Source organism: Chiloscyllium plagiosum, chromosome 15 (genome assembly GCF_004010195.1).
Source record: "Chiloscyllium plagiosum isolate BGI_BamShark_2017 chromosome 15, ASM401019v2, whole genome shotgun sequence".
Lineage (NCBI taxonomy): Eukaryota > Metazoa > Chordata > Chondrichthyes > Orectolobiformes > Hemiscylliidae > Chiloscyllium > Chiloscyllium plagiosum.
Genome location: NC_057724.1, coordinates 1,797,560 through 1,819,452, shown reverse-complemented (window position 1 = coordinate 1,819,452; position 21,893 = coordinate 1,797,560). Strand labels below are relative to the sequence as shown.

At 41.5% G+C, this 21,893-nt stretch overlaps 1 protein-coding gene across 1 annotated transcript in view; it reads left to right on the top strand.

The window, feature by feature from the left end:
• LOC122557041 (TSC22 domain family protein 3-like) overlaps positions 1-1,802 on the top strand; it is a 28,747-nt gene extending 26,945 nt beyond the window's left edge. The window contains exon 3 of the mRNA XM_043704273.1: positions 1,525-1,802. Within this exon, the coding sequence (XP_043560208.1) occupies positions 1,525-1,737 (213 nt within the window). The 3' untranslated portion in view covers positions 1,738-1,802. The remainder of the gene's footprint in view (positions 1-1,524) is intronic.
• Positions 1,803-21,893: the final 20,091 nt, after the last annotated feature.

Sequence of the window (21,893 nt, the reverse complement as noted above, 5' to 3'; positions counted from 1 at the left end):
CTACCTTTTATCTCAGCCCACTTAGCACACCAGCCTCATTCCTGAAGAAGGGCTTATGCCCGAAACGTCGATTCTCCTGCTCCTTGGATGCTGCCTGGCCTGCTGCACTTTTCCAGCACCACATGTTTCAACTCTGGTCTCCAGCATCTGCAGTCCTCACTTTCTCCTCCTTTACAAGGATGTTGACAGGGTTGGAAGATTTGAGCTATAGGGAGGCTGAACAGGCTGGGGCTGTTTTCCCTGGAGCGTCGGAGGCTGAGGGGTGACCTCATAGAGGTTTACAAAATTATGAGGGGCATGGATAGGATAGACTAAGTATTTTCCCTGGGGTTGGGGAGTCCAGAACTCGAGGGCATAGGTTTAGAGTGAGAGGGGAAAGATATAAAAGAGCCCTAAGGGGGAATCTTTCACACAGAGGGTGGTACGTGTATGGAATGAGCTGCCGGAGGAAGTGGTGGAGGCTGGTACAATTTGGATGGGTATACGAATAGAAAGGGTTTGGAGGGATATGGGCCAGGTACTGGCAGGTGGGACTAGATTGGGTTGGGATATCTGGTCGGCATGGACGGGTTGGACCGAAGGGTCTGTTTCCATGCTGTACATCTCTATGACTCTATTACATAAACTGATAAAATAAAAATGATACGGTTCAGGAATGATTTGATTGAAATTCTCAAGGTATTGGTGGAGCAAGTACAATGTATTTTAGTTGGTTGGAGAATATCAGCTGAGAGATCATACCCCTTGCAAGAGAACCAGGCCTTTCTGGGCTCAAGTTAAAAAATGTTTCCCAACACAATGTGTGAGAGAACTTTGGAGCACTCTTCTGCAAACATCAGTTGCCAGATTAATTATCAATTTTCAATCTGTGACTGATTGCTTTTTATTAATTAAAGATATTAACATAGAGTTTCCCAAAAAAACCCATCGTTATCAAGCTTGTACATTGTTGTTAACCCTCAGTAAGATCTGTAATTATGGGCAGAGAGTGAGGGAAAACCTGTGTCACTGGATTAGGTGGGGGCAAGAGAAGGGCTGGTGTTGAAGGGAAACCTGTGAGAGTTGATGGGGAGTGAGGAAAGACCTGTGTCACTTGGTGGAAAGGTGATGGAGACTTGTGTCACTGGGCGGGGAGTGAAGGGACACTAGTATTCATGAAATATAAGCAAGTGGCCTAAGAAAGTTTGGGAAGGGCTGTGCAAGTTATGAGAGTGGTTAACTGTTAAGGTGCACCTTTGCTCTAACCCATTAGATCTCCACGGTGGCCATCACACTAATGAATCTTGCAATCTGAAAGTTATGGCTTGCGATCCCACTTGTCAGTCCTGACCCCTACTTTGGGAACTCCTGTATTAAAGAATGTGGGGTAAAACGTCGGTAGCTGGAATTAGGCCAGAGATCAGATATGATGTTTTAAATGTACAAACAGGCTCAAGGGTAATATGGCTGCCTCCTGTTGTTTTGGTCGATTTATCGTGGTTTGTGTATTAACATTTGTTGTGACAGGGTATTATTAAATTGCAGGATCTGGTGAAGACTCACCTAATGTTTGCAGTGCAGGAGGAAGTCAGGATGTTGAAGGACCAAATCAAGGAACTGGTGGAGAAGAACTCAAATCTGGAGCTGGAGAACAGCTTGCTGAAGAAACTGCTCAGTCCTGAACAGCTCCAAAAACTTCAGTCCCAGAACAAATACAGTGCACCTGAAACAAAGGTTGGGTCTCGTAGAGTATCATAGAATCCCTACAGTGTGGAAACAGACCATTAGGCCCAATAAATCCACAATGACCCACTGAAGAGCAATCCACCCAGTCCCATTCCCCTACCCTATCACTCTACATTTACCCTGACTAATGCACCTAACTTACACATCTCTGAACACTACGGGCAATTTAGCAAGGCCAATTCACCTAACTTGCACATCTTTGGATTGACCATGCAATACTCTTGAGTCTGGGATTAAGAAGCCACCCTGGGAACAACAAAACCACATCAGGGTATTGACTTTTGCAAGACAGAAAGCAAGACTACAGCTCGTACTGATCAGGTGGGCATTCCATTGGATGCAATATACGTCAACATAATTGACAACCTCCAGTAAGCAAATTTTTCAGTGGGACATGGAACAAGCAAGGGGGGAGGGGGCGCGGTTGGGGTTTGGATGGCATCAGGGGTATCATTCCTTTAAGCCACACAAGCCACAGCACTTCGACACTGGCCAGGACCAAGAGAAAGTGAAGTTCAGAAATGGTCACTCTGTTTCACATGTTGTAATGAAGCTGTGATGGAATCTCAAACAGATTATTGTGGCATTCTGCAACTCAAACAGTGGTGAGATTCTGGGACACTGAATTTCCCGTGTATTGTGGTGTACATCACGTTGCATTCTTCCAGAATCCTGTGACTGGGTCATTTATGTTTACATTAGTGGTGCGATCAGGGTGTAACCTGATATTACTGGGCTCAGATTGCTTAAGTAGAATTGCAGAATCCAATGTTATCTTCACCAGTGAGTTCAAGAAAGAGGAGCTCAACTTCCTTTTGGGAACTGGCTTGGCGTCAGAGGAATGGGAAACATTAGGAACGAAGCTGAGGGACAATTTCTCCTACTGCTGCTTGAAAGACTGTGAGAGGTCACAAACCACAGATTGTGGTTCAGGGTCACATGAGTGGGATTTTATTTTGTCTCTGGGCTATTAAGTCGTATCTGTAAGTTGATCATATACAATATAATAAATTAAGCTGTTCTATAATCTGGTCTCTTTGTCTCCTCTAATCACAGCATGTTTACAGAAGGCCATTTTACCTGACATGTCTATGCCTGTTTCGGCAGTTCAGCTAGATGCACTCCCCTGTCTTTTCCCTTAAACCTGTTATTTCTTAATTAGTTATTCAATTCTTTTGAAATGCCTTGATTGAACGTGCCTCCACCATACTTTCAGGCAGTGCATTCCTTAACACTTGATGAGTAAAAATGCTTCCCCCATGTTCTTCCTAGTTCTTTCATTACTCACCATAGATTGGGTACCTCATGGTTCTCAAACATTCTACCAATGAACTCAGTTTCTCACTCCCTACATTCTCTCTCCATACAGATGCTGCCTCTCATAATGAGTTTCTTTTTTAGCATTTTCTATTTCATTTCTACCATTCACAGGACATTACTTTTCATTCTGAGTTTTGTATCCTTTTAATAACTGCCAAGATACCATCTGCTTTATGTAACAGTTTTGCCAACTTGCTCTGCTTCTTTTTCTTTCATCTTTCAAGTGATGTGGGTGTTGCTGGCAAGGCTGGCATTTGCTCCCATCTCCTTAATTTCTGCTCAGAAGGCAGTCCTGCCATCTCAGGGAATCAGTCTGGAGAACCTTTATTGGACTTCCTCTACAGTCATAGAGATGTACAGCACGGAAACAGACCCTACAGTCCAACCTGTCCATGCTGACCAGATATCCCAACGCAATCTAGTCCCACCTGCCAGCGCCTGGCCGATATCCCTCCAAACCCTTCCTATTCATATACCCATCCAAATGCCTCTTAAGTGTTGCAATTGTACCAGCCTCCACCACATCCTCTGGCAGCTCATTCCATACATGTACCACTCTCTGCATGAAAAGGTTGCCCCTTAGGTCTAGAATGCACATTCAGAAACAATAGACCGACAGAAGAGGCACAACAAACAGTGAGACAAAGTATCGTACCTCTGATAACAAGGAAAACCTCAACACCAAGGAGAGAAATGCACTAAAAACACTAAGAAATGATAAGAACATAATCATACTACCAGCAGACAAAGGCAGAATGATAGTCATCCTGGACAAAGCAGAGTACATCCAGAAAGCGCAACAACTACTTGCAGATACCAACACCTACGAAAAGAGAGAGTTTGATCCCACCCCACAGCTCACCAATAGGATAAACAACACACTGAGGAACCTGCAAAAAAACAGACAGATAACCAGGTTTGACCTACAGAGAATGAAACCTGAAAGCAACAACACCCCGAGATTCTATGGACTACCTAAAGTGCACAAACCAGACATCCCACTCAGACCCATAGTATCGCTACCAGGGAAACCATCACACAAACTGGCTAAAGAACTACAACAGAAACTGAAACACCTGATCAGCGGATCCAGACACTCTATACAGTCAACACGGGAATTCTTGGACATCACCAGAAATATACATATAGACAAGGAAGAAACTATGGTCTCATTCGATGTAACGGCACTGTTCACCTCTATCGAGGAAACCCTAGCCAGAGAAACAATAGCTAACCTGCTGGACATACAGAACAGACAACAAGACGGGGAACCTATCAACGAAGACTGCATACTCAAACTCTGGACCTGTGCCTTACAACACACTTCACATTCAACAGCCAAACATATGAACAAATCAACGGCACACCCATGGGCTCACCCATCTCTAGACTCATAGTAGAAGCTGTAATGCAAAGATTAGAACAAACAGCCTTACTGCAAATTCAACCCAAACTCTGGGTCGGATATGTAGATGACACCTTTGTAATCATTAAAAACACAGAAATAGAAAACACACACCAGATCATCAACGCCACACTCACAGGAATCCGATTCACTAGAGAGGAAGAAAAGGACAACCAACTCCATTTCCTAGACATGATGGTACAGAGAACACTGAACGGAGAATTCACCACAAAGGTATACAGGAAAGCTACACACACAGACCAAGCCCTGAACTATGAAAGCAACCACCCTAACACACACAAAAGAAGTTGCATCAAGACACTGTTCAAAAGGGCCACAACACACTGCAGTACACCAGAACTGCAAAAAGAGGAAGAAGAACACCACTCCAATGTATTCGGCAAAAACGGATAACCGCACAATTTCATCAACAGATGCCTAAGGGAAAGACAACGGAATGAGGACATGCCACAACCCAAAGGACTAGCCACGTTACCATACATCAAGAACATTTCTGAACTGACAGCCAGACTACTGCGATCACTAGGACTCATAACAGCACACAAACCAACGGCCACTCTCAGACAAAAACTCACCTGAACGAAGGACCCAACACCCAGCATGAGCAAAACCAATGTAGTGTACAAAATTCCAAGCAAGGACTGCACAAAACACTACATTGGACAAACAGGAAGACAGCTAATGATCCGTATCCATGAACACCAACTAGCCACAAAACAACACGACCAGCTATCCTTAGTAGCCACACACGCGGATGACAAGCAACATGAGTTCGACTGGGACAACACTACTATTACAGGACAAGCCAAACAGAAAACAGCCAGAGAATTTCTAGAGGCATAGCACTCATCCACAAATTCTATCAACAAACACATCGACCTGGACCCAATATACCGGCCACTGCAGCGGACAGCTGGAACTGACAACCGGAAGCGGCAGAGACAAACCACTATAAATGCCGGAGGAAACAGCACAGAAGCGCTTCACAGGAGGCTCCCAAGCACTGAGGATGTCACCTAGACAGGGGATGAAACATCTGCAACACAAATTCCCAGCTCAGCGAACAGAACCATAACAACGAGCACCCGAGCTACAAATCTTCTCACAAAATTTGAACTTTCTCCTCTGTAATCTGGACATTTTGCACGATGTCACCATCTATTTCCCTGCAGTGTATATCTTCCATCTCCTTTTCCACAGTAAATACTGATGCAAAATATTCATTTAGTATCTTCCCCATTTTCTGTGGCTCCACACAAAGGCTGCCTTACTGTTCTTTGAGGGGCCCTATTCTCTCCCTAGTTACCCTTTTGTCCTTAATATATTTGTAAAAACTCTTTGGAATCTCCTTAATTCTATTTTCCAAAACTATCTCATGTCCCCGTTTTGCCCTCCTGATTTCCTTCTGAAGTATACTCCTACTTCCTTTATACTCTTCTAAGGATTCACTCGATCTATCCTGTCTATACCTGACATATGCTTCCTTCTTTTTCTTAACCAAACCCTCAATTTCTTTAGTCATCCAACATTCCCTATACCTACCAGCCTTCCCTTTCACACTGACAGGAATATACTTTCTCTGGATTCTTGTTATCTCAAGTCTGGTCATCAATTTACTCAATTGTTAAAAAAAATTACAAAACAAATCCATGGCACCAAACAAAACACACTTAACATTGGATTGTTTCAATAAACTAAGACATGCATGTTTTCCAAAATCTTAAAATATAAATTCAATTTCAACAAAACAACTGCTGTTAACTACAGAATGGTGACTGGAAATAAATTCACAAGAGATAAATTCTAAATACACATCTTAGGAAGAACTTCCTGCATCTGCATCTCAGCAGTCTGATCATAATCCAAGCTGAAGTTATTAGTTCAGTTAAAGCCTGCAAAAGAAGGAAAATCAGATTGTTTTCCTTGCTGAGCTCCAGCCTGCTGAGTACTTTGATACTTCATGTTGTCGTGCAATCCTGTGGACCTGAGCACTGACCCAGGAAAATCTCCCTTTGATATCTTGACACAGTGAGGAGAACCAAAGACAGCAGGAACAGCCCTAATGTGAACATGGTGTAATCAAAAGCTGAGGCACAGAGTGAATCATTCTTGTTAGGACCATAGTTAGTTTTAAAGTACATAACAGTCGAATGGTTGCTGTAAATTCTGAGACACTACCAGTAAATAGATGCCTTTTACAATCAAATCCATTGAGGGCAATCTATATCTGACTCTCAACATTGTAAAGAAGATCATTAAAAATCTACAATGATTATTGATTATCATTGAGATGCCTGTTGGTAATGGTCTGTAGTTTCCATGGAGCAGCTCCTGTTCTGAGCTTACAACTTTTCCAGAGGTTTGGCTGACAACTCACTTTCAGATATTCTTGGCAGCAGAGCGGAAAACTTTGGCCAAATGTATGGTCACAAATCATAGTGGGCAGGGCATCAATCTAAAGCAGCTTCAGAAACAGGTCAGGCAGCATCTCGTACTTTCAGAGCAGGCTGTAACCATAACCTCAGATCATCTCCTGTCCCACACCATCGCCTTGGGCACCGTCCAGAGTAGACCTCTGTGACTGTAGATTCTGGATCAGTGGTGCTGGAAGAGCACAGCAATTCAGGCAGGCAAAGAACCTGGTGAATCAGAGCTAAAAGGAGGAGCAATATTTTGATTCAAACCTCAAATGGTTCTCTACATGAAGGAAGTTTACCCTCCGAAACATCCTTGAGTCTCAATTTAATAAATGTATACATGGTAAGGGAAGAAGTCAGGTGACATTGCACATGTAGAATTAAACAATTGCAGGAATGTACTGCTGTATGAGACTGAAACATGATGAGGCTCAAATAACATGGTCTTGGATTGTCCACATTTGAATTGAAGGAGGCAAGGTGGGAAGAGTTGGGGAGGGGAGCGGTGGTGGGAGATGGGAACAGCCCAAGTTTAATTTTAACCTGTTCCAGAGGTATCTTTGATCAGTTTGATTAGAAACCTATTCCTGAGCTGTGTAATAACAGCTTTGAACAGGCTGATTAGAAAATAGCATTTTTTTTAAATTGCCTTTGTCTCTCTCAACAGCTTAAAGATAAACATAACCTCTCCACTCAACCCATTACATTTTATCAGCTAACTCTGTAAAAATGTATGCGTAATCACACAGAGGGAATTAAAGATAGAATAAAGCAGAGAGGTAAAGGACACCCTAAAAGAATAGAAAATAATTGAAACTGAGGAAGGGAACCATACAATGAAAAGTTGAGCTGGAGCAAAATAATTAGACATAAGGAGGGGAAAGATGAAGGAAAGATGAATCTGAATGTATGAAAAGGAAGAAGCGTAGAATTCCTTAAAAGTCATAGAAATTCCATACAAGGTCTTGATGTGACTGTGCGTGAAATGTGATGCAATTAAACTCCCACATCTGACAAGAAGTACATATCACTGCAAAGGCCATTTTTGCTCCTTCACAATCTACTGACCCAGAAAATAACACTGTCTTATTCCTCTACAAGCACTGCCCCAGGTTAAATTAATAGGTATGGCTTATATTTTAAGTTTAATCAAGAGACTTATCTCCAAAAACATATAATCAATCCCAGATGCACTCCGATGTCCAGCGATACACGAATTCAAACAGCAAAGGCGGTAACTGTGCAGGTTCTCTCTCTCTCTCCTGCACTGTCCTCACCATGTGCTTCCTTTGTCTGCTCTTCTCCCTTTTAAAACTGCTGTTGTTTTGACTTTTTTTTTCTCCCAAGTTCCAGCATATAAAACAGTAATTGCTGCTCCTGGAATTCGAGGAAATCACCTTCAACACCTAAAATACCTCAAAAAAAGGAGCAGCTCTTACAGCCAGAAATTTTTCCTGTCCTCCATCTTGGATTACCCAGTGTATTGTTTCTTAGTTAAGAGGAACAAAGCTATTTAGAATACTCCAGCTGTGTTTTCAACAATGTTGTTTAAAACTTCAGCAAGACAGTTTCATTGCTGTACTCAAATTCTCTCTACTTTGTCCCTGATCATTCTGATCAATATTCCAAAAATGGTCATGACTGACACTTCGCCCGTTTCATTCTCTCGAACCGGATTCAGCGAAGGCTCTTTTCTCAGTGGGCTGGAAAGATACTGATCAATAACATTCTTGGACAGACTTAAAACAACAATTAACTTATCTGATTCTGTGCTGTGAACTTCGCCCAACAGTTCCTCCAAGATTAGTTGTGAATTTCACTGTTTGTTAATTTTCCCAGATGCACTCCGATGTCCAGCAATACACGAATTCAAACAGCAAAGGCGGTAACTGTGCAGGTTCTCTCTCTCTCCTGCACTGATCAATAACATTCTCCTTAAAAGAAAATTCAGAAATTCTCCTCCCTCTCTGCCCGTACTCTATCATTAAGCTAACATAGATTGGGACAGTGTAAGTTCCCAATGTTTACTTTACAGTCTTTGCGTTTCAGTAGTTTTTCGCAATATTTTCTTACATAATTTACATCTTCCACATTAGACCTGTGGACTGTGCCCATGTGGGTGGCAGATTTATTTTCCAAAATGACATCAGTGATCTAGATGTTTTTTAAACACAATCATACACCTTGACCCATCACTGTGCCTAACTTTAGTTTCCAATTTTATTCATTGAATTTAAATTCCACCAGCTACTGAGATGGCATTACAAACCTATGTCCTCATGGTATTAGTTCACTAGTCCAGTGATATTACTGCTACACCACCATCACCCCTATTATACACCAATCTTCACCTCTATCCCAGGTACCTCTCTCTTCTACAGATTTTGGAAATATATCCTTTTCTATCCTTGATCATCTTATTAACAGGCACCATGTTAAATTTTCCTGCATTAGATTTCACCCAGCCGAAGATTTCATTGCATCTTTCCACACTTTCTCAACCTGGTCTGCTGCCTTGAAAGTTTTCACCCTTCTGTCCATGTCCTCCTGAAGTTTGTCACTCTTCCCTTTCCAATCCACAACAGTTTTAAGTTTTGTGTCATCTGAAATTGTGCCCTGTACACCCAAATCTGGTTTGATTAATATCCATCTTGAAAAGAAGTTACCCTCTTACTGACCTCAGGAATCTCTACTTTATGCCATCTTCCAATGTGGAAAATAACTGTTCACCACCCCTCTCTGTTTGTGTCATTATCAGCCCCATTTCTGTGTTGCCATTGCTCCTCTTATTCCACAAGCTTTAGGTCTGCAGTAGGCCTGTCATGTGGTACTCTGTCGAACATCTTTTGGAACTCCATGTATAACACATCAACATCATTAGTTACCTCATTAAAAACCTCAACCAAGTTTGCTAAACACTACAGCCTTTCCTTAATGAAACCACACTTGTCAAAGTGATTGTTTATGAACTTCTGTTTTAGAAGATAAATTTTCAAAGCATTCCCATAATCCCACTGCAGACTGGCCTGTAGTTAATGGATTTATTCTCATAATCGTTGCTGAACAAGAGTGTAGCATTTTCAATTCTGTAGTCCTCTGGCACCATTGCCAGAACTGGGAGAAGGTGAGAGGTTGTCTTTGCACTTTTGTTTTGATTTGTAGGATTTTACCTTGACTGACGTCTTCTTTAAAGGCAGCCCATTGTCCAGATGCAGTTTTGATTCTAATTTACTGTGGCCATATCTGTTCTCAACTCACTGAAATTGGCCTTATTGAATTAAAAAATTTTATTCTAGATTGTCCCTTGTCCTTTTCCTTAGTTCATTTTAACCTTATAAATACTATGAACAGATCAATTAGATCCATTCTTGCCCTTTCCCTGAAAATGATCTCTCTTCCGGTCCATTACATTTGAAAGCAATGATTAAATCTGCCTCCAGAAGCTATTCAACTGATGTATTACAGAGCCTAACCTCTCTCTGTATAAAATGTCCTTCCTCACATCACCATTAGTTCTTTCATCACTCACCTTATATTGGGTAAGCCCTAATTCTCAATCTTTCCACCAATAAGAACAACTTCTAAGAAATGGGAGCAGGTGTAGACCATTCAGCTCCTCAATCCTGCACCCCGCATCATTATAGATCATGCATGATCATCTACCTCAACACCACATTCTCATGCTATCCCCATATCCCTTGATGTCACTACTGTATTGAAATCTATCGATCTGTGTCATGAATCTGTTCAATAAGTCGCTACAGTTCTATGAAGTAGAAAATTCCAAAGATTCACTAACCTTTGAGTGAAGAACTCTCTCTTCATTTCATTCCTACATGGCTTGCCTTTTATTCTGAGACCATTTCCCCTGCTTTTAGACTCACTAGTCAGGGAAAACATCCTTTCTGCATCCACCCTGTCACACCCTCTAAGAATTTTTAGGTTTCGATCAGATCACTTCTCAGTTTTCTAAATTCCAGAAAATACAGACTTGGTCTCCTCAGCAACTACAGCAAGGCAGTTTCATTGCTATACTCAAATTCTCTCTCGACACTGTCCCTGAAAATTATGATCAATATTCCATAAATGATCATGACTGACACTTCACTCATTTCATTCCCTAGAACCAGATTCAGCAAAAGATCTTTCCTCAATAATCTGGTTCAAGACTATTTTACTGATAAAAATCAGAAATTTTTCCAAAACTCCCCCATCCACTCAGCCTTCTGCCTTTACTCTATACTGAAACAAATAAATGTAGACTGGGTCAGTAAAGTTAAATTTCCACCATCCTACAGTGTTTTTGCATCTCAATAATTTCCCAATAATTTATTCCTCTATATCTTCCTTACTAGTTTGTTGACTTTTCCTGCTGTCTGGAGTATTAACTATTTAAGTCACTTTATTGAGTTTTTGATTTGACGATATTCAGTTTTTTACTTTTAACAGTTCCCCAAAGACAGGTAACAACACTAATGCCTTGTCTTCAGCAATAAAATTGGACTTTTATCTGGTCTAGCTTTGTTTGCTGAACACTTTTCAAATATGTTTTGCCCAACATGCAAGCTTTGGTTAGTTTTTTACTTCTTGGAAACATAACACATAGGTCAGAAATGTTGTTTCTGAACTTTGGTTTCCAATTTTTTCCTTAATTAATTCAATTCAGCCTCTCACCTCATGTCCATGTATCAGGTCATAAGGTCTGAACATTGTTGACTCATTAAGGGCATTCCAAATGGCAAATAGTAGTAAGGGCACCTTTTATATAAATCATTAAGATATTTTTGATAATAAGCTCTAATCTCAGTATTTTCGATGCCATCTTTCCAATGCTCCTTGAGGATATGAATGCTAAACCGAGAATATAATTTATTTTATTTGCAAACTTTTCATCATTGCTTTAAATATTTGTGATCCCAAACATATCTTTTTTCTCTTGTTAGTTCTACAAATGTCTGATTATGTTTCTTTCTTAGAGTCCAATGTTTTAGTTGACAAACGTCAGGTAGAAGTTTGTAAGGATTGGGTATTGTTCGTTTACCAGTCTGTAGATTATTTTTCTAATAAACCTGTGCCCACTTTCATAGCTGTACCTATCAACACGTTGTAATATTATGGTTTTTGGCATTTAACTTTCCAGTAATCTTGAAATGAAGTGAAATATCTTTCAATACCATCCTCTGTAAATTTCAGCACTAAAAGCAGTTTCTACTCAAGTCAAATCCCTCATTGGAACAATAATTCTGGAGCTCATACCTTTTCATTCTTCCTTTCTTCTAGGTCATATTGTCACTCTCTTTAGAATTAAAGTACATTTTAATTCAATTTCAATTTCCTTTCTTTTTGTTCCTCCTCATTTTCCAATTCAAATTTTCAGTTCCATCAGACCATATGACAAAGGAGTGGAAGGCCATTCGGCCCATCAAGTCCACTCCACCACTGAGTCATGGCTGATGGGCATTTCAACACCTCTTACCCGCACTCTCCCTGTATCCCCTTTCCTTTCCCCTAACCTTTCCATTGCTTTTTTCTCGCCATTCTCAACTCTTCCATTTTTTTTTTTACTTTTTCTCCTCTCACAAGGCTGCCAATGTACTTTTAAGATCAGAACTAAAGGTTTGTAACACAAAAGAAACAAAAGCTACATATAAGAACATTTTGAAAGATCATAAACAACAAAAAGAACTATTCCCATCATAATTCACAGAAATAATGACTTCAGACAACAGACAAGGTTGTAAGGATTTCCTTTCAGTGATTTCCTGCACATTAACTAGATGTGATTCTCTCCATCTCGCGGAGACACAGACTCAGGCTAACTCTCAAGATATTTCCTCTGAACGCTAAGGAAAAACGTCCTGGGTTTTTTCCAGTTATAGGTTCCTCAAATACTTAAGGCTACTAAACAGCACAATTACACATACAGTCCTTTTCTTCTGAACTGAATCTGCCTCTCGTCCATCTTTTTCTGTATCATAAAAACTCAACTTAGTTAATATTCCAGTAAATATCACACCAGGCAGAAAACAACCCTGTGTACAGAGAAAGCATAGCACCAAGACTCCCATGATCAGAGTTTGCACAGCTCTAACATTCCCATGTTCAGTGAATGCAAAGCTGAAACATTCCTGTGTTCAGAGAATGCACAGCATTAACACTCCCGGGTATAAAGAATGCACAACATTAACATCACTAGCACCTGAAAAAGGAGTAGTGCTCTGAAAGCTAGTGTTTTCAAATAAATGCTTAGACTATAACCTGGTGTCATGTGAGTTTTGATCTTGTCCACCCCAATCCAACACAGACACCTCCACATCGCATTAAGAGAATGCACAGCATTAACACTTCTGTGTTCAGAGAATGCACAGCATTAACACTTCTGTGTTCAGAGAGTACATGGCATTAACCTTCCCATGTCAGAGGATGCACAGCTCCAGTACTTTAATCATAGACATCTATAGCATAGAAAAAGGCCCTTCAGCCCATCATGTCTGAACACATCAAAAACCACCATTATTCTAAACGTGAGGTGATGCACTTTGGGAAGAATAACAGGAAGGCAGAGTACTGGGTCAATGGAGAGATTCTTGATAGTGTGGATGTGCAGAGGAATCTTGCAGTCCATGTACATAAATCCCTGAAAGTTGCTACCCAGATTGATAGTGCTGTTAAGAAGGCATACGGTGTGTTAGGCTTCATTGAGTTCCAGAGCCGCAATATCATGCTGCAACTATACAAAATGCTAGTGCAGCCACACTTGGAATATTGTGTACAGTTCTGGTTGCCATATTTTGGGAAGGATGTGGAAGCATTGGAAAAGCTGCAGAGGAGATTTACCAGGATGTTGACTGGTCTGGAGTGAAGGTCTTATGAGGGAAGACTGAGAGACTTGGGTCTCTTATCATTGGAAAGAAGAAGGCTAAGAGGGGATTTAATAGAGACATACAAGATGATCAGAGGATTAGATAGGGTAGATAGTGAAAGTCTTTTTCCTAGGATGATGACATCAGCTTATACTAGGGGACATAACTACAAATTGAGGGGTGATAGATTTAAGACAGATGTCAGAGGCAGGTTCTTTACTCAGAGAGTGGTAAGGGCATGGAATACCCGACCTGCCAATGTAGTTAACTCAGCCACATTAGGGAGGTTTAAACAATCCTTGGATAAGCACATGGATGATGATAGGATGTGTAGGGGGACGAGCTGAGAATAGTTCACGGTGCAAAATTGTGGGCTGAAGGGCCTGTTCTGCACTGTACTGTTCTATGCTCTATCCTAATGCTATTTTCTAACCCTTGGTAACAGTCTTATTTACTTTGGCATTAAAAGAGCACATCAGAATATTTCTTATATTTTATGAAGGTTTCTGCCTCTCCCACCCTTACAGTTCCAGATTTCCACCACTCACTGGGTGAAAAGGTCTTTTTCTTACATGTCCTCTAAATCTTATTCCCCCTGCTTGATCTTGATTCTCTATTATTGGGAAAGGTTTGTTCCTGCTTACTGTATCTATGACCCTCATAATTTTATATATCTTAAATCATGTCCGAATGCATAGAATTCACACTTCAGTGTTCACAGAATATACAGCTCTTGGCACCATCGTATTCAGAGGAATTGCAGTGCTGTCACCATCCTGTTTAGTCTGTGCTGAGGCTCATGTTCAGAGAACATACAGAGCTAACAATCCTGGGTTCATGACATAACAGTGCTAAATCCTATCGAATACAGACAAATGCATGACACTAATGTTACAAAATTCAGAGAGTCCACAGTGCTAACCCTCTCAGCTTCAATGAATGAACATTGCAACATTCTCAGAGAATGTGCAGCAATAACACTCCTGATTTGAGAAAACACTATGTTAACATGGTCAAGTTTCAGAGAGCACAGACGATTAATTTTCTGACAATGAGGGAAGTTCTGATGCTACCACTCCTGTGGTCAGAAATGCCCAGTATTGATATTCCAAGTTCCAAGAATGCATGTTACTGATCCTCTGGAGTTTAGGTGTAAAAGTTGAGCATGGGAAAGAATATCAGGGGGAAACAATAGCAGATTTAATATTAAGAACATTCAGTTATATCTGCAGCTGCACATATGAATCCTTATTGGTATGTTGCTACCTGACTGGGGTCAAAGATGTCACTGAGCAGCTACAGAGCATCCTGAGCAGGGAGAAAGATGAACCAAAGGTTGTCTTCCATATCTGCACCAATGGCTTAGGTAGAAAGAAGGACGAGGTCCTGCAAGGAAGAATGGAATTAAGAAATAAAATAAAAGGTAGGAGCTCAAACGTAGTCATCTCTGGATTACTCCAAGTTTCATATGTGAGTGAATCCCAAAATCGTACAGCCATGCTGAATATGTGGCAAAGTACAGATTCAGGGGAGTGGGGCGGGGAGGGGGAGGGGGGGGGTAGAGAGAGAGAGAGAGAGAGAGAAAGAAGCAAAGTTGCAAATTGAAGGCAGAAAGTAAATGAATGAGTATGGAAGGCAAAGACAAAGTAGGCTGGAAATTGGACAGTAAAGGAGTCACTCATTGACAAGTGACTTGTATGGCAATCTCAGCAGTGGGTGGCACGGTGGCACAGTGGTGAGCACAGTTGTCTCACAGTGCCAGAGACCCGGGTTCAGTTCCCACCTCAGGCGACTCTCTGTGTGGAGTTTGCACATTCTCCCCGTGTCTGCGTGGGTTTCCTCCGGGTGCTCCGGTTTCCTCCCACAGTCCAAAGATGTGCAGGTCAGGTGAATTGGCCATGCTAAATTGCCCGTAGTGTTAGGTAAGGGGTAAATGTAGGGGTATGGGTGGGTTGCACTTCGGCGGGTCGGTGTGGACTTGTTGGGCTGAAGGGCCTGTTTCCACACTGTAATGTAATCTAAATCTAAATCAGTGTGGTGAACACATGGGAGGAGCTTAGAGCACAGACAGCTACTTGAAGAAGAATGAAATTGAGGTACAAAGAACAAAGAAAATTACAGCACAGGAATAACCTGTGGGAAAAAGCTTCTTGCTATCCATCCTGTCTATACCTCTCATGGTTTTGTAGACCTCAATCAGGTCCCTCCTCAACCTCCATCTTTCTTATGAAAATAATTCTAATCTACTCAACCTCTATTCATAGCTAGCACCCTGCATACCAGCCTACACCCTGATGAACCTCCTCTGTACCATCTCCAAAGCATCTGCAACCTTTTGATAATGTGCCAACTAGAACTGTATGCAGCATTTCAAATACTGGCTGAGAAGAGGAGAAATTTCTTCACTCAGTGAGTGGTGAGCCTATGGAATTCTGGCAAGAACAGAGCAGGAGTGATAGCTCAGTATTTCTGGTTAGTGTGTTATGCCCAGGCTAGACCCCCTCAAAATATTTCAAGAAGGTAGCCTATACCCTAACTCTTTCTTATTTCAAAGGTAATTGTGAAGTGGATGTTCCAGGTGTGATGCAATTGGTCAAACCTCTTGGCTTTAAGCAAAACAGAATTTATTTAAACACTATAGTTGAAATATGAACAAAAATAAGTAGAATTTCAAATAACTTAATTATTGGAAAACTTAACTGACCCAATACAGCAACTTAACTAATTAACTGTTCCAATATAGTAACATCCCATAAACACACCCCTTGGTAAAAAGCTAAATTCAAACACAGGAACTTAAAGGCAGGATAGAACAACATCCAGAGAGAGAGATTTCAGAGAAAGCCAGTTAGGAATCATTTACTGAAGATTGCAACCTTTCTGGACTCCAACAACTTGTGACTGCTACTCTTGTGGAGTTGAAGGCGTGTATTGTACTTTTAAGAGAGAGTGCAAGTTGAAAAGCTGGCAAACGCCTGTCATGTGACTGACTGCAGACTCAAAGTGTACTGGACAATTTGAAGATGTAACATTTGAGCTGTAACTCAGAAAATAAATTGTCTTCACAACCATTCAAATTCAACCAATCAGTTTAAATTATGCACCAAGATACTAAAACCTGATTGAATTTGAATTTTACTGTTTTGACAATGTCAAACTAATGAGACGATCCGATGTTTTGGGGTATTAAAAGCAGGCATTTTAGACAGTTAGCCAGAGACAAAGAACACCTATTGCCATCAATAGGCTGCCAGCAGACCCTCCCTCTAAAAGGTACCTTTTTCATATGAAACATCTTTGCAGCAGAAGACTGGAGACAACCCAGGGGAAATCTACAGACAGAGGACGTTCAACACCTGAAGATGACAACTGGTTTTGAAAAGTGATTTGCTGTAAATTTTATAGGTGCTTTATCGGATCAGTATATTGTTATAGAGTGGGAGGTAGATAACAATTTTTAAGAGAAAGGAGGCTTATAGTTGTAGATGGTCGTTGTTTAATGTTCTCTTTTGGAGTTAAATAATAAATTGCTAATTTTTTTCTTGAAATAGTGGAATTTGGATAGTTCTGTCACTCATAATTTAACAGATTATGAGGCAAGATGAACTTTTCTGTGTGTTTGGTTTAAATTAGCAAAAGAGTTTATCCCATGCCATAACACTGGAGCTAAAATAACTAGAAAACTGGAACTGGGAGAACTGGCCACATCCCTTCCATTGTTAAACTGTTAAAAAAAAAGCTCCCTACACTCTTTGATACCTCTGCTTTTATAACCTCTCTTCAAATGAACTCAGGACAAAATAATCTCTTTAAAATGACAGCATCAGCACAAGTGTTTTCAGACTGGACGAACATGGGATAAATTGTCATGGGAAAAGAGGGTAATGTTGCATTAGTGGTTAATGAAGCAATCACAACATGAGGAGAGATAAGCTGCCAGACAGGTCATCAAATTAAGCCATAGCAATTAAACTGAGGCATAAAAAAGGGGGATAATCATATTGTTGGAAAACTACCACAGGCCCAGAAATGTCAGAGGGAGATTGAACAGCAAAAACACAGGCAAATTGTTGAGTAAGACTTGGAGAAGAAGGGAGAAGACTTTCTGAAGAAGGGCTTATGCCCGAAACGTCAATTCTCCTGTTCCTTGGATGCTGGCTGACCTGCTGCGCTTTTCCAGCAACACATTTTCAGCTAAGACTTGGAGATGCCAATTATCTTGATGTTACCTGGGATAATATCAGTATTAAGTAATAGAGGGTGCCAATTCTTTAAATACATTCAGGTGAACTTAAGCAGTCTGTGGTAAATAAATAAGCGAAGGGGCAGTTCTTGTTTTAATTTTAAAAAGACGTATGGAAGGGGTATTACTGGAACAACAATTTGTGAGCCCAGGACATCAATGCAAAAGACGCAGCTGAAGGTCTTGCATTCAATTTCAATCAGAATTGATGATTAGGTGATCCTTTGGAGTACTGTGTATAGTTCTGGTCACCCTGCTAGAGAAAGGACATTATTAAACTGGAGAGGATTGCCGGGATTGGAAGGTCTCAAGATAGGATGGAGAGTCTAGGGTTTTTTTAATTGGAGCATAGGAGGTTGAGGGGTGACCTTATAGAGGTTTATAAAGTCATGAGGGGCACAGGTATTGTGAACAGCAAAGGTCTTTTCCATATGGTGGTTGAGTTCAAAACTAGGGCGCATATTTTTAAGGTGAGAGGAGAAAGATCTAACAGGGATCTATGGGGCAACATTTTCACACATCATATTTGGAACAGACTGCCAGAGGAAGTAGTAGAGGCAGGTACAGTTTAAACATTTAAAAGACATTTGGATAGGAACATGAAAAGGAAATAGGCATTTGGGCCAAACACAGGCAACTGGGGACTAGTCTAGTTTGGAAAACTCGGTTAGCATGGACTAGTTGGAACGAAGGGTTTGTTTCTGTGCTGTATTTAAGTAGTAGAATTTGGGAGTTCTCTGTCACTCATAGTTTAACAGATTATGAGGCGAGGCAAGCTTTTCTGCATGTTTGGTTTAATTAACAGAACGGTTCACAGCTGTGTCGTAACAAATGTGATTTTTTGCAAATGTCACTGTATGATTCCTTTGGAGGTTCCCAAAATCACAGATATTGGTCTTCAATCAATTTTATTTACTCCACATAGTATTAAGAAATGGCTGTAGGCATTGAATACTGTAAAGGTTAATGGCCTTGACAAAATTCTGAAAACAGTTTAGCAGACTTGTGCTCTGAACTAGCCAGATCCTATGCCAGCTATTTCAGTATGTATCATGGTATATACTGTATGTATCTGGCAATTTTACAAGTACCAGAAAATGACTCAACTCAACAAGCAAGAATGTTAGCATATTTTGATGTTCATATCCCCCATTATCAAAACCCTGAGGTCACCAAAGACCAAAAAACAAACTAGACTAACCATATAAATAAATACTATTGGCTACAAGAGCAGGTCAGAGGCTTGGAGTACTGTGACAGGTAACTCACCTCCAAACTCCCCATAGTCTGTCCACAATCTACAAGGAATAAATCAGGAGTGTGACAGACTATCTCCTACTTTCTTGAAGAAGTGCATCTTCAATAATGGAAAAGAGGTTTCTCCTCAAATTCCACATCATGAGACATGGAGAGAGGTTTCTTCAGTGCCATTGGGTCAAAATCCTGGAGCTCCCTCCCTAATAGCAATCCCACCACAGCTCACAATCACCCACATCACACCAACCCCTTTCATAGTCACCCACACCCTAACGCTCTCCAAATAGTCACTCCTGGACAAGCTAAAAATCGTCATAAAGGTTCAGCCATTTCAGACTGAGACAAAGGGAAATGTCTTTGTTCAATGGTTTTGAATATTTTGAATTCTTGGCCTCATTGAACAGATGCTGTCCAGTTATGGATTTCTCCAAGGCTGAGTGTTGAGGGGCCACTGTTAATGGGTGGATCTGTCTGGAGGGTTCATACAGCCCATGCCTACTGCCAACTCCCATCCATTGCTAGCTATCTGGACAAAATAAGCTGGAGATCAGTAATAAATATGCAAAATACTAGAGAAACCCAGCAGGTCTTGATTGAGATTTTTGAGTAAATGACAAAGGTGGTTTATAAGGGTAAGGCAGTGAACATTGTCTACATGGACTTGACTGAAGCATTTGATCAAGTCCATCATGGTATACTGGTCCAGAAGACTTACTCACATGTGACCTATGGCGAGGTGGTAATTGGCTTGGTCATATAAGACAGAGGTGGAGGGAGCTTTTCTGACTGAAGGTCTGTGACCAGTAGTGTTCCACAAGAATCAATGGTGGATCTGCATTGTTTGTAACATATTTAAATGATTTGATTCATAAAGATGGGCTGGGGTGGCATGGTGGCTCAGTGGTTAGCACTGCTGCCTCACAGTGCCAGGGACCCAGGTTCAATTCCAACCTCGGTGACTGTCTGTGTGGAGTTTGCACATTCTCCCTGTGTCTGTGTGGGATTCCTCCAAGTGCTCCGGTTTCCTCCCACAGTCCAAAGATGTGCAGGTTAGATGAAGTGGTGATGCTAAATTGCCCATAGTGTTCAGGGATGTGTAGGTTAGAGAAATAGGATAAGGGAATGGGTCTGGGTTGGATACTCTTTGGAAGGTTGGTGTGGACATGTTGGGCCAAATGGTCCGTTCTCACACTGTAGGGATTCTACAATTTGGTTGAAAATTTAGGTTGTAGCATCTGTAGAGAAAGAAAGAGAATTACCGTTTCCAGTACAATATGTGAACTGGAGAAAATAGACTTCACCTCAAATAGATGTTTGAGGTGAAGTTCACATCTGACACGTAGGATTCTTTCAAAGACCAGTTGATCAGTGCTCAGGACCAGCATGTTCCTGCGAGGAAGAAAGATAAGGATGGCAAGATTATGGAATCCTGGATGAGAAGAGATATTGAAAGTTTAGTCAAAAAGAAGGAAGCATTGGGCAAGGCACTTGAGGAGTATAAAGAAAGCAGGCAAGAGCTTAAACAAGGAATTAGGAGGGCTAAAAGGCAACATGAAATGTCCTCGGCAACTTGGATTAAGGAGAATCCGAAAGCATTTGTACAGATATTATTAGCAAAGGGTTAGCTGGGGAAAGAGCAGGTCTACACAAGCACAAAGGAGGCAATTTATGCATGGAGCCAGAGAATTGGGTGAGGTCCTCAATGAGTACTTTGCATCAGTATTGACCAAGGAGAAGGACATGAACGATGTTAGTTTTAGGGAGAGGTTTATTGATATTCTTTGCTTATCGATATTAAGTAGTTGGTGGTGATCGGTATCTTGGAAAAGATTAAGGTAGATAGGCCCCAGAGCCTGATGGAATCTATCTCAGGATATCGATGAAGGTAAGGAAGGAGATTGCTGGGTCTTGGCAAAGATCTTTGTATTCGCTTTTGCCACAGGCGAGGTTCCAGAAGATTGGAAAATAGTCAATGTTCTTCCCTTGTTTAAGAAGGGCAACAAGGATAAACCAGGAAACTATGGGCCACTAAGCTTTACATTCATAGTAGGGAAATTACTGGAGAAGACTCTTAGGGACAGGATTTACTTGTATTGGGAAAAGAGTAGAATTATTGGGGACAGTCAGCATAGCTTTGTACAGGTAAAAACAATGACTGCAGCCACTTCCGGCCCTCACATCATCGCTGATGCCACACGCTCAGTGGCTTCCGCCACCCCTACTGCCGTGTCTGCCACCACTTCCGACCCCACCAGCGCCACTCACCTGCATTCTGCTGACACGCCCCCCACAGACCCCACTGTCACTATCCCCACCCCCCAGAACCCCGAGGGCAACACTATCCCTGCTCATGACTCTACCCCCTTTCCCCCCACCATCACACCCACTCCAGGTACTGGCTCCGACCCCACTCCCAGCTCTACACCCACACCAGCTCCCAGCTCCCAGCCCTGCCGAGTTTTCACCATCCCCCCAGACCTCCCCCTCACTGAGGACGAACGATCAGTCCTCAGCAAAGGACTCACCTTCGTCCCCGTCCGTCCACGCATCAATGAATTTAATACACGCCGTGACATCGAACAATTCTTCCGTCGCCTCCGCCTCCGAGCTTACTTTCACAATCAGGACTCCCGCCCACCTTC